Source organism: Onychostoma macrolepis, chromosome 03 (genome assembly GCF_012432095.1).
Source record: "Onychostoma macrolepis isolate SWU-2019 chromosome 03, ASM1243209v1, whole genome shotgun sequence".
Taxonomy (NCBI): Eukaryota; Metazoa; Chordata; class Actinopteri; order Cypriniformes; family Cyprinidae; genus Onychostoma; species Onychostoma macrolepis.
In genome coordinates this window covers 3,343,490-3,355,583 of record NC_081157.1, presented here as the reverse complement: position 1 = coordinate 3,355,583, position 12,094 = coordinate 3,343,490, and the positions used below count along the sequence as shown (strand labels likewise).

Sequence of the window (12,094 nt, the reverse complement as noted above, 5' to 3'; positions counted from 1 at the left end):
ACACGTGCGTTTGTTTGCCAAACACCATTAAATCTCAGAGGAAGAAGAACAGTTTCACTGTGATCTCTGTTGTTCTGTCATGATGCTGGCTTAATACAAACTGTTAGACGTGCTTTCTGTAGAAAAATACAGTTTTTGAATCAGATCAGCAAATATCTGTAATATTTTCATCCTCACAGTTGTTTTCTTTCTTTAAGATTTATTTTTAATTTGTTCTTCGTTGTTATTTTTTAAACCACTAGTTAGTAAACCACTAGTTCTTCTTCTTCGATGATGTGTTTAGGAAACAGATACAGGATATATTGTCATGTAGCTTTGTAACTGATTGATCTGTGCTTCACGCACAAATTTCTCAGAATTTACTCCTATATTTATGAATGTTTCATGAATGAGGCCAAATATGTTTGAGGTAAAGCAATTATTGTGTGGAATTTTGTTTTTCGATCCTTCCTTTCCTTCATAGTGCTTTTGTTCTGCACTTAAGCAAACTTTCCAGTCACTGCTTTGCAACAAATTGGATCATCACTTCTGTTGGACTGTATATACACTGGTGAACACTCACATTGGGACATTTCAGCACACTAGGATTCTTGGATTGTTTTAGGGTATGGTGCAATCAATGGATTCTATGCTTTTAACGGCCTAAGTTGTCCTGGTTTTGTGTTGTTTTAAGGTCCCATGAACTTTGTAAATTCACCGATCTTACTAAACGTATCTCTGTTTTATGTTATTTGTTTAACAGCTACAAACCTCTCACAGAATAAAATCTAACCCTATTTTAAACTTTGTAGCCCAGCCTGTTATGCTGATCGTTACAAGTTATTACATGATTCTTGTCTGTGAAACTCCTTCCACATTGATGACATAAAACAGATCTCTTTTGAGTCCTCACGTGTTGATTAAGATTGTGTTGATTCTATGCAGTGCAATTTTCTCATGTGCCTGTTAAGGCTTCTCTTTAGAGTAAAACTTTTTCCACACTGTTGGCAGGTGAAAGAGTTCTCCCCAGTGTGAACTCTCATGTGGTAATTAAGGTCTCCTTTTCGGTTGAAACTTTTTCCACACTGATGGCACATGTAAGGCTTCTCTCCTGTGTGAATCCTCTTGTGGACTTTAAGGCTTCCATGCTCACTGAAACTCTTTCCACGCTGTTGGCACATGTAAGGCTTCTCTCCTGTGTGAATTCTCATGTGGACTTTAAGGCTTCCATGCTCACTGAAACTTTTTCCACACCACTGACAAGTGTGCGGCTTGTCTCCAGCATGAATTCTCATGTGTCTTTCAAGGTTTGCTTTGCGAGTAAAACTTATCCCACACTGTTGGCAGGTGAAAGGGTCCTCCCCAGTGTGAATCCTCATTTGCAAATTAAGGTTTTCTTTTCTATTGAAACTTTTTCCACACTGTTGGCAGGTGAAAAACCTTCTCCCCAGTGTGAATCCTCATGTGCCTGCTAAGCATGCCTTTTTGAATCAAACTGATTCCACACTGTTGGCAGTTGAATGTCTTCTTTCCAGTGTGAATTTTAAGGTTTCCGTGTTCATTGAAACTCTTTACATAGATGCAGAGCACAAATTCCGGGTATGAGTCACCATACTTGGCCACATGTCACTTCACTTTATTAATAATGGCTTATCATCTGAAATATGTTAGTAGCAGCAACTTTACATGGCCACTCTATCTGATGTTAATCTAGAAATATGTGTGCTATTTAAGTGTCTGTGCGGAGTGTGGAGAACAGTAGCACTCACTGCAGGACAGATGGAGGCGCTGGTGCGCTCACTTGCTCTTAAAATACTTTGTCATTTTTGCTTATACAGATAAGAGTAATACATCTTTCAAATCTATAAAGACTTTACATTTATTTGTGTGCACTCACAATAACAACAAACATGGCGCTTTTGTAAAATATTTAAAGAAACAGGATGCGCTTTCTGCCGTCTCTGTGCTCTGTGAACTTGAGCGTGAAACTCTGAAACTCTGTGTATACTTGCAGACACAGGAAAATATATCTATAGAGAGTGAACTGTCTACTTTCAAACAAACCAATTCAAATGGAAAACAAATATTCTCTGATTATGTAATCCATATGAAACATGCATACATGCGCATCCACTACTGCGGAGATGATGAGTCCGTGTCGCCGACTTCATCTCTTAAACCAAACACAAAAAAGCACTAGTTTATCAATGAATTATTAAAGGGGTCCTATTATGCTCTTTTACAAAGTCTTGATTTTGTTTTGGGGGTGTACTAGAACATGCTCTCATGCTTGGCGGTTTGAAAATCGCATTATTTTTCACATAATTCACATTATTACAATACGTTTCTCCCCAGCCTGACACAAACGGCTCGATTAGTTCCGGGTTTGATGAAGGCCCGCCTTCCGAAAAGTGTTGTGATCGGTTAGCTGATTTTAATATGCTTTTAGACAAACCACGTGCCAATCCATTAAACAACACCATTGCTGAGTATTTTCTCCTTAAAACTGTAGTTTCCCAAAGGCTGACCCAGAAATGCGTTTGAAACAGCCCTTGGGTTGCTACGTCACAAACCAATAACGTCAAGGGATCGATTCATATCACTAGCATGCAAAATATAACAATACCAGCACAAAACCAAACATAAATTAGAGCAAAAAACCCATGAAGCCGTGGTTTAATGTGAATTTAGAATCACTAACTTGCATTATAACCCGCGGCAACAGTGTAAAAGTAGCCCGGAGTCAGACCCACCTCTCCCGCATCGGCATCTGAACTTCACACGTGCATGCTCGCGGGCGCGAATCAAGAATCACAAATGGCTGCATTTGAGTCTTCAAGGCATCTTGAGGACACAACATCGTCAAGTAAGTATCTTTAACGAATGTTACAGTATTCACTGTAGTTGTCCGCTAGTAAAACAGTTTTATCAGTCATTATCCGTGGATCAGGAGGCACTGGCTGGTGCGACTGTGTGGAGGCGGGGCTAATTTGCATATTCATAGATCACCGTATAGTAAATGAGGCAAGGGTGTTGAGTTACATTCAAGCTATTTTAAGGCATGAGAATTATTTTCACAAGAAAAAACATTTAAATATGTCATTTTGATGATCAAAGATAAGTTTTAAAGGATAAAATATTTGACTACAGGGGGACTTTAAAAATACTAACATTTGTTTTCTGGGGAATAATTTTACATGCGCAAAAAGCAGCAAACAACAGAACATGAGGATTCACATGATCATCATAGCTATCACATCACGCACCTGCAGTACTTCTGCGAGCGGAGAAAAACATAATAAAGCTAGGCGCTATACAGGTGCTGGTCATATAATTAGAATATCATCAAAAAGTTGATTTATTTCACTAATTCCATTAAAAAAGTCAAACTTGTATATTATATTCATTCATTACACACAGACTGATATATTTGAAATGTTTTTTTCTTTTAATTTTGATGATTATAACTGACAACTAAGGAAAATCCCAAATTCAGTATCTCAGAAAATTAGAATATTGTGAAAAGGTTCAATATTGAAGACACCTGGTGCCACACTCTAATCAGCTAATTAACTCAAAACACCTGCAAAGGCCTTTAAATGGTCTCTCAGTCTAGTTCTGTAGGCTACACAATCATGGGGAAGACTGCTGACTTGACAGTTGTCCAAAAGATGACCATTGACACGTTGCACAAGGAGGGCAAGACACAAAAGGTCATTGCAAAAGAGGTTGACTGTTCACAGAGCTCTGTGTCCAAGCACATTAATAGAGATGCGACGGGAAGGAAAAGATTTGGTAGAAAAAAGTGTACAAGCAATAGAGATAACCGCACCCTGGAGAGGATTGTGAAACAAAAGCCATTCAAAAATGTGGGGGAGATTCACAAAGAGTGGACTGCAGCTGGAGTCAGTGCTTCAAGAACCACTACGCACAGACGTATGCAAGACATGGGTTTCAGCTGTCGCATTCCTTGTGTCAAGCCACTCTTGAACAACGGACAGCGTGAGAAGCGTCTTGCCTGGGCTAAAGACAAAAAGGACTGGACTGCTGCTGAGTGGTCCAAAGTTATGTTCTCTGATGAAAGTAAATTTTGCATTTCCTTTGGAAATCAGGGTCCCAGAATCTGGAGGAAGAGAGGAGAGGCACACAATCCACGTTGCTTGAGGTCCAGTGTAAAGTTTCCACAGTCAGTGATGGTTTGGGGTGCCATGTCATCTGCTGGTGTTGGTCCACTGTGTTTTCTGAGGTTCAAGGTCAACGCAACCGTATACCAGGAAGTTTTAGAGCACTTCATGCTTCCTGCTGCTGACCAACTTTATGGAGATGCAGATTTAATTTTCCAACAGGACTTGGCACCTGCACACAGTGCCAAAGCAACCAGTATCTGGTTTAAGGACCATGGTATCCCTGTTCTTAATTGACCAGCAAACTCGTCAAAATCTATGGGGTATCGTGAAGAGGAAGATGCAACATGCCAGACCCAACAATGCAGAAGAGCTGAAGGCCACTATCAGAGCAACCTGGGCTCTCATAACACCTGAGCAGTGCCACAGACTGATCGGCTCCATGCCACGCCGCATTGCTGCAGTAATTCAGGCAAAAGGAGCCCTAACTAAGTATTGAGTGCTGTACATGCTCATACTTTTCATGTTCATACTTTTCAGTTGGCCAAGATTTCTAAAAATCCTTTCTTTGTATTGGTTTTAAGTAATATTCTAATTTTCTGAGATACTGAATTTGGGATTTTCCTTAGTTGTCAGTTATAATCATCAAAATTAAAAGAAATAAACATTTGAAATATATCAGTCTGTGTGTAATGAATGAATATAATATACAAGTTTCACTTTTTGAATGGAATTAGTGAAATAAATCAACTTTTTGATGATATTCTAATTATATGACCAGCACCTGTATGTATGTATGTATATATATATATATATATATATATATATATATATATATATATATATATATTAGTGCTGTCAATCGATTAAAAAATTTAATCGCGTTAATCACAGTCACGGGCTGTGATTAATCATGATTAATCGCAAATTTACCTGTAAATGTGTTGAAAGAGAAATGTATGAAACTAGTTTAAGGAAACAGAACCTTTCACACTTCCGCCAGGTATGAGACATAATCCTTATTATTCTTTTATCATTATTCTTTTGTTTTTATTCAGCCATTATCAGCCTTTATACTGGCAATAAAACGTTTACCAAGCCACATCGCTTCAATCCCAGTATACATTTACGCAACTATTATCAAAAGTATTTCTAAATAAATACAAAAAAAAACAAAACGTTTTTTTTACGATCTTATGAAGTATTATGACAAAATGCATTATGAAGAAGAATTGGACCTGTTCTGCAGCTGCATTAGAGCTAATTCTTGAATTCTTTTGGACTCTACTGGATGGTGGCGCTGCTCAGCTGCGACCCGGACTCGCTGGCTGCACGTGTCTACGTTGTTTTATGTTGTCTGTTTTTCTTAATTATTTATTTTTACTTCGGATGGTGGCACGTCAGCAAGCCACACAATATCGACATTTGCACATATTATTGTTTGGATATTTATTATTTGGAATCTTTTATCGCCATGGCTTCTATCAACTACTATGTGCGGGGAGACCCAAACTCTCATTTCATACACAAGAGAAGCCCTGTTCCTGCTTTCATCTCGATCTGTCGATCTAAATCCGATGGTGGACTTGCCAGAGGAGCTGAAACGGAATTCAGATCACACCGGAGAAGAGGTCGACGGGGGGGAGTTTTACAGCGACTCAGACGGAGGTCCAGTAGGCCCCCTCTTCCTTCCATCATCTTTGCAAACGTGAGATCACTTAGAACTAAGATGGACGAACTTCGTATTAACACTAGGTCATGCTTTGAGTGTCGGGACTCAAGTTTACTGGCGTTTACAGAGACCTGGCTTCATAAGGATATTCCTAGTTCAATTGTGGAGATAGAAGGTTTTTCTTTAATCCGGGCGGACAGAGGGGAGTCCTCAGGAAAAGACAGAGGAGGAGGCGTCTGCGTGTACGTGAGTAATAAATGGTGCACACAGTTCTCAGTGAAAGAGACTTGTTGTAATCCTGACGTGGAATACCTCTGCCTAAGTTTAAGACCTTTTTATCTCCCGAGAGAGTTTGGCAGTATTTTATTGTGTGTAGAGTACATCCCTCCTAACGGCAATGCATCCAGAGCTGCCTCATGCATATCAGACTGTATTCAAAAACAACTACAGTGAACCCCGGGTGCTCCAGTTCTTATCATGGGTGACTTTAACCAGTGTAAACTTGAGTCATTCTTACCAGGCTTCTTCCAGTATGTTAAAAGTGCGACAAGGAACAGTAATGTTCTGGATAAATGTTATGGTAACATCAGAGAGGCTTATAAGGCCAAAATTAAACTCCCTTTATCAACATCGGACCACAATATAGTTCATCTGATACCAACATATAAGACTGTTTTGAAAAGGAATAAGCCTATGGTTAAGACTGTAACCGTATGGAATGAAGGAAACGTGGAAGCATTAAGAGGGTGTTTTTTATGTACGGATTGGTCAGTATTTTATGATGCAGATTTGAACACAATGACAGAGATGACCACTGATTATATTCGTTTTTGTGTGGATACAATACTTCCTAAAAAGGAAGTCAGGATGTTCCCAAATAACAAGCCTCATATAACAAAAGAGGTGAAAGCCTGCATCAATAAGAAAAAAGTAGCTTTTATGAAGAAGGACTGGGCTGAGTTGAAGATTGTCCAAAAGGAACTGAATAAATTATTATCGGTAGCTAGGAAACGCAAAAGAGACTACACTGAACAAAATTTTTTATCTATGAACAATAGGAGATTGTGGGAATCTTTGAGGACAATTTCTAACATGGATTCTAAAAAACAATGCTTTGTAACAATTGATGATTTTAAGAAAGCAAATGAGCTGAATGAGTTTTTTGTACGGTTCGATAATAATGATCCTGTCCGTGAATGTGAAGTGATTTTACAAACTGTTGAATGTGGTACGGAAGCCAGATTATTTGTGAACCCTCAAGAAGTAACTACACTTTTTCATAAAGTTTGTACTAAGAAATCAACTGGGCCGGATGCAGTGTTAATTTCGTTGACGAAGACGAAGACGAAAAATATTCGTCAACGAACCTTTTTTCTGTGACTAAGACGAGACATTGACGAGCTAAAATTAATGATGATAAAAACTATGACGAAATTTATGCCGCGTCTTCATTAACAAGACGAGACGGGACTAAAATGTTATTTGAGGACTACCGGACATCCAAAATGCATCCTATAGGCTAAGTTAACTGTCTTGTCTTTCAAAATGTGAGTCTCTGTCATTGGATTGCAATCAGATGAGGGGCGTATCTAGTCTCAGTATGGCAGCCGCAGTGGATGGATAGGCTACCAAAACGCAAACTAACGATCTGAAACAATAGCCTCAGCACCCGAAGGTTTAGGGATAGGGTGACCAGACGTCCCGTTTTTCCCGGGAGTCACAATTCGTTGTCGATTAATTTAAAGTTAGTGACGGCGGGATAGGCGGAGTCGCGCTGATAGAAGCTCTCTCTCTCTCGCGCAAGCTCCACTTCTTCAGTTCTCATACAGCGCGCCATCAGTTCTCAGTTCTCAGCGCTCAAATACACAGGACTGCTGTGTGTGTAGAGTCAGAGTATCTCACATAAATACAGTCAGTTATGGCTTAAGTGAGCGTAAACAGGTGGATGAAAACTGAATGTGTGTCAGTATTATGCATGCCTTCCGTCTTAAAGGGACAGCGTTCCTAATTATCCGTGTCATAAATGTTAACCAACAAAAGATGTTAAATAAATGTGTACTTAAGTAAAGCTTAGTATCTCTACCAAAAAATGAAAATGTATTCCAGTTTTTCCAAATTCAATCCTTGATTCAAATTTCTCATAAGCTTAATTGATTTGGTCTAAAGAGGAGAGAAGAATTGATGCCTATTTTTGTTTGAATACTACATATAAAATAGCTACCAAAATAAATGTTGTTAACTGCACTTTGACTAAAAGTAAAGACTAAAAGTTGACAAAAATACAATGACTTTTCGTCGACTAAAACTAGACTAAAACTCAAATGACTAAAATGTGACTAAGACTATTAAGCATTTTCGTTTCAAGACTAAGACTAAGACTAAATCAAAAATGCCTGCCAAAATTAACACTGGCCGGATGGTATTTCGCCGCATCTTTTGTGGGTGTGTGCGGAGGAGTTTACCCCGGCATGGTGTCCGATTTTTCAGCAATCACTTGATAATCATACGGTTCCACTGTTAGGGAAAAAGTCTATTGTAACACCTGTTCCCAAAAAATCTGGTGCTTCCGATAATAATGATTTTAGACCAGTTGCTATAACATCTGTAGTTATGAAATGCTTGGAGAAATATGTTGTGTCCAGACTGAAAAGCAATGTAAATTTATTGTTGGATCCTTTCCAGTTTGCTTGTAAGGAGAGAAGAGGGACTGTTGATGCTGTCAATACTGTTGTTCACTTGACTTTACAACATTTAGAGAACGTTAATGCTTATGCACGGTTACTTTTTGTGGACTTCAGTTCAGCTTTCAATACGCTTCAGCCAGAGTTACTCTTGGACAAGCTTGTAAAAATTAACGTTAATCCTTTTATTATTATCTGATGTTAAATCAATTAGTATAGGTGCTCCTCAAGGTTGCGTATGCTCCCCCATTCTGTTCACTTTATATACAAATGATTGTTTTAGTAGAAATAATAACAATTATTTTATAAACTACTCTGATAACACTGTAATACTAAGTCTTTTAGGAAAGAATCAGGATATAATAGAATATCAGTCTGAAATTTGGAACTTTGTGCAGTGGTGTAATGTAAATCATCTTATTGTCAATGTTGGAAAAACTAAGGAAATGATAGTGGACCCAAAATTTTGGGTGATTACAGTCCAGTAATTATTCAAGGTAACACTATTGAACAAGTGGATACATTCAAGTATCTTGGGGTGGTCATTGACCGTTCATTGACTTGGAAAGCCCACATTGATTATCTCTGCTCAAGATTCCAGCAAAGACTATATTTTTTAAGAAGACTTAGGTTGGTCGGAGTAAGTAAAGAAATCATGTTGTTGTTTTATCAAGCAGTTTTGGGAAGTTTATTAAACTATGGAATGCCGGCTTGGTACGGCAACCTTACAGTTCAATCAAAATCGCAGCTTGTAGGTCTTGTTAAAGTTGCCATGAAAGTTATAGGTGTAAGAGAGTATACATCACTTCAGTCCATTTATGAGTCGTTGGTTTTTAAGAACGCGCAAGCAATAGTAAGTGATTCAATTCCATGTTTTATTTTCAACATATCAATTACTGCCATCAGGGAGGCGTTATAGAGTTCCATTATGTAGAAGTAATCGCTATAAGAATTCTTTTATATAGATTTTAAATGGTAAATTGTAGTCACTGTGTTAATTAACAAGTGTTGTTGTTGTTGTTTTTGTGTGGTTGTTGTGTGTATTGCTGCAGCTTTGAGTCCAAGACAAATTTCCAGTAAAGGACAATAAAGTATAACTCTAACTCTAACAATTTATGAGATGAATAGTACACTTTTACTCAGAACTCACTTCAAACCACCATCGAGTGTTTGTAATAACTTCTTTTTGGGATCACATGTGGAATTTGGTCGTTTACTGTTGTTAAAATAAGCTATTTATAGCCTTTTATATCGCTGCACAAATTAGTATTTCAGATGTACGCATTCAGTCTCAAGAAAATCACATACAGACCATATCTATCGTAATCATGTGTTTATTATCTTATATAATCTAAAGTGGCTGTTGTCATATTTATTTCTGCTGTGTAAAAGCCTTAACATGTATGCTCTGCTGAAACTCACGTTGTTTGTGATGTTACAACCGCCTCTCCGTTCTTAAGCTGCCAGGTACACATTTCAAGTATAATACACATTAGTAAAAGGATCTATTTAAATTTTTATTTGTCTATATACACTTTGAGTGGCCGCGGTACATTAAAAAAGTAGCCCAAAAAACCGCAATCCTCGGCTCTGTAATTTTTTCCCGCGACTGTATTTTCAAAATAGCCCACTTGTGCCTTTACCCTGGCAACACTGGTTCGCTGTCTCCTCATCACACAATGATAGATGACCTTCCGCGCTGCGATGACTGGAAGAAGTTGGGGTCAAACCTTATCAAATGGTTAATCTGCGTTAAAAAACTATTAACGCGTTAATCGCTTGCGTTAATGCGTTAACGTTGACACCCCTAATATATACATATATATATTATAACGAATAAACAGGCCTATACGAGAAATATATTTTCACTTAAATAATAATTTTCAAAAACGAAAGAAAAACTGCAACAAGTAGCCTATGCAGATTTTCAGTTCATTTTTGTGCTGCGTGAACAAAACAGACAGCAGAAAGCAGCAGCCTATATTTTTAGGCTCATTTTACAAAAGTGCAAAGATTTGTTTTTATTGTGAATGTACACAAATAAAAGCAAACCTTTTACAATTCGGATTATCTTCATGACTAAAAGGAGTATTTACTTCCACTGTTAGACGGTAAAAAACCAGCGCCGCATGTGCACACACAGTTAAAAGGATACTCCACCCCAAAATTTAAATTTTGTCGTTTTTCACTTACCCACGTCGTTCCGAACCCGTTAAAAGCTTCGTTAGTCATCGGAACACAATTTAAGATATCGTGGATGAAAACCGGGAGGCTTGTGACTGTCCCATTGACTGTTAAGTAAATTACACTGTCAAGGCCCAGAAAAGTATGAAAAGCATTGCCAGGATACTCCATCTGCCATCAGTGGTTCAATCGTAACGTTATAAAGCGACGAGAATACTTTTTGTACGGAAATAAAACAAAAATAATGACTTTATTCAACGATTAGGCACCGTAACGTCTCCTCTGCGTCAGCGTAGTGCCATTTTGGAGATTATCCCGTAGACGCAAAATGCGTACACTCTTCTATATCAGTCTCGACACAGGGATGCGTCGTCTTCATCGATTTAACGAAATAAATAATGAATAATCTTATAAACAGTCCTTTCGTGCACGAGTTCTGTTAAGCCGTCATGAAGCATTCACTCTCCATACCATTTATCTTTACTCTCTCTTAGCCATGTTGAAGCGTAACAGGTCACATGTTGAGCGCGGGACCATTGCATTATGGGTCAATCTAACATGGATGCAGAGAAACCTTAGTTATATACTACAGCCTGAAAAAGAGTTCCTTTATCTGCATGGTCTAAGAGGGCGCACACAGTAATTAATCTTTAAATATGTTGCATTTTGTGTATAATGTTGTTTTATATCAGTTTACGTAAACGATGTTAAGTGTAAATAGTGATGTCACTGGATTCAGATTTGTCGCACGTTCACTTGCATATCAGCTGACATTTGAATGAGAGACTGAGAAAAAGGACTGTGAGAGAAATATATGCTTTTCACGGTGTCTGCTGAAAAGAGAGACACAGAGACACAAATAAACAGCAAAAGACAACTGTATGAAGTGTGGCTATCATTTCATTAGACCAGTGCAGCTACAGATAGTGTAGAAGAAACAAAAAAACCTTCAGTTTTCTACCTTCATATCACTTTAATAATATGCAGGGAATCAATCAATTTAATTTAAACCAAATTATTGGAAATTGAACAACACAATTTTGAGTGACAAGTTATTCAAAGAAAAAGCCATACAAATTATCAAATGAAAATTTGACATAAGCCAAAAAAAATATCAAATATAATGCAAACACTGGGACTATACAAAAGTTCAGGTCCGTAATATGGCCATCAAAAGGAGAAAAGAATTACTGAAAGAAAAAATATTGAGACAAGACAGAATACTTAAGGAAATAATTTCAATTTATGAAAAGCATAAACGCAAGCTGATATCAATATATTAACTGAATTTCAATCTGAACTGGATAATATCTATCAGAATTTGGCCGTTCATTCGTTCTAGATGGAAATGGAGAGAACATGGTGAAAGGAATACCTAATACTTTCATAATTTAGAAAAAAATAAATTTTAGCTTTAACAGAACATATAAACTTAAAATGAAGGAGCAGATATC

At 37.7% G+C, this 12,094-nt stretch overlaps 1 protein-coding gene across 1 annotated transcript; it reads right to left on the bottom strand.

Annotated features, from left to right (window-relative positions):
• Positions 1–431: 431 nt before the first annotated feature.
• Positions 432–1,551, bottom strand: LOC131536785 (gastrula zinc finger protein XlCGF49.1-like). Its single transcript, XM_058769912.1, has one exon. It carries the CDS (start codon positions 1,356–1,358, stop codon positions 900–902), a length of 459 nt encoding a protein of 152 aa, XP_058625895.1. The 5' UTR covers positions 1,359–1,551; the 3' UTR covers positions 432–899.
• Between the last annotated feature and the right edge of the window lie 10,543 nt (positions 1,552–12,094).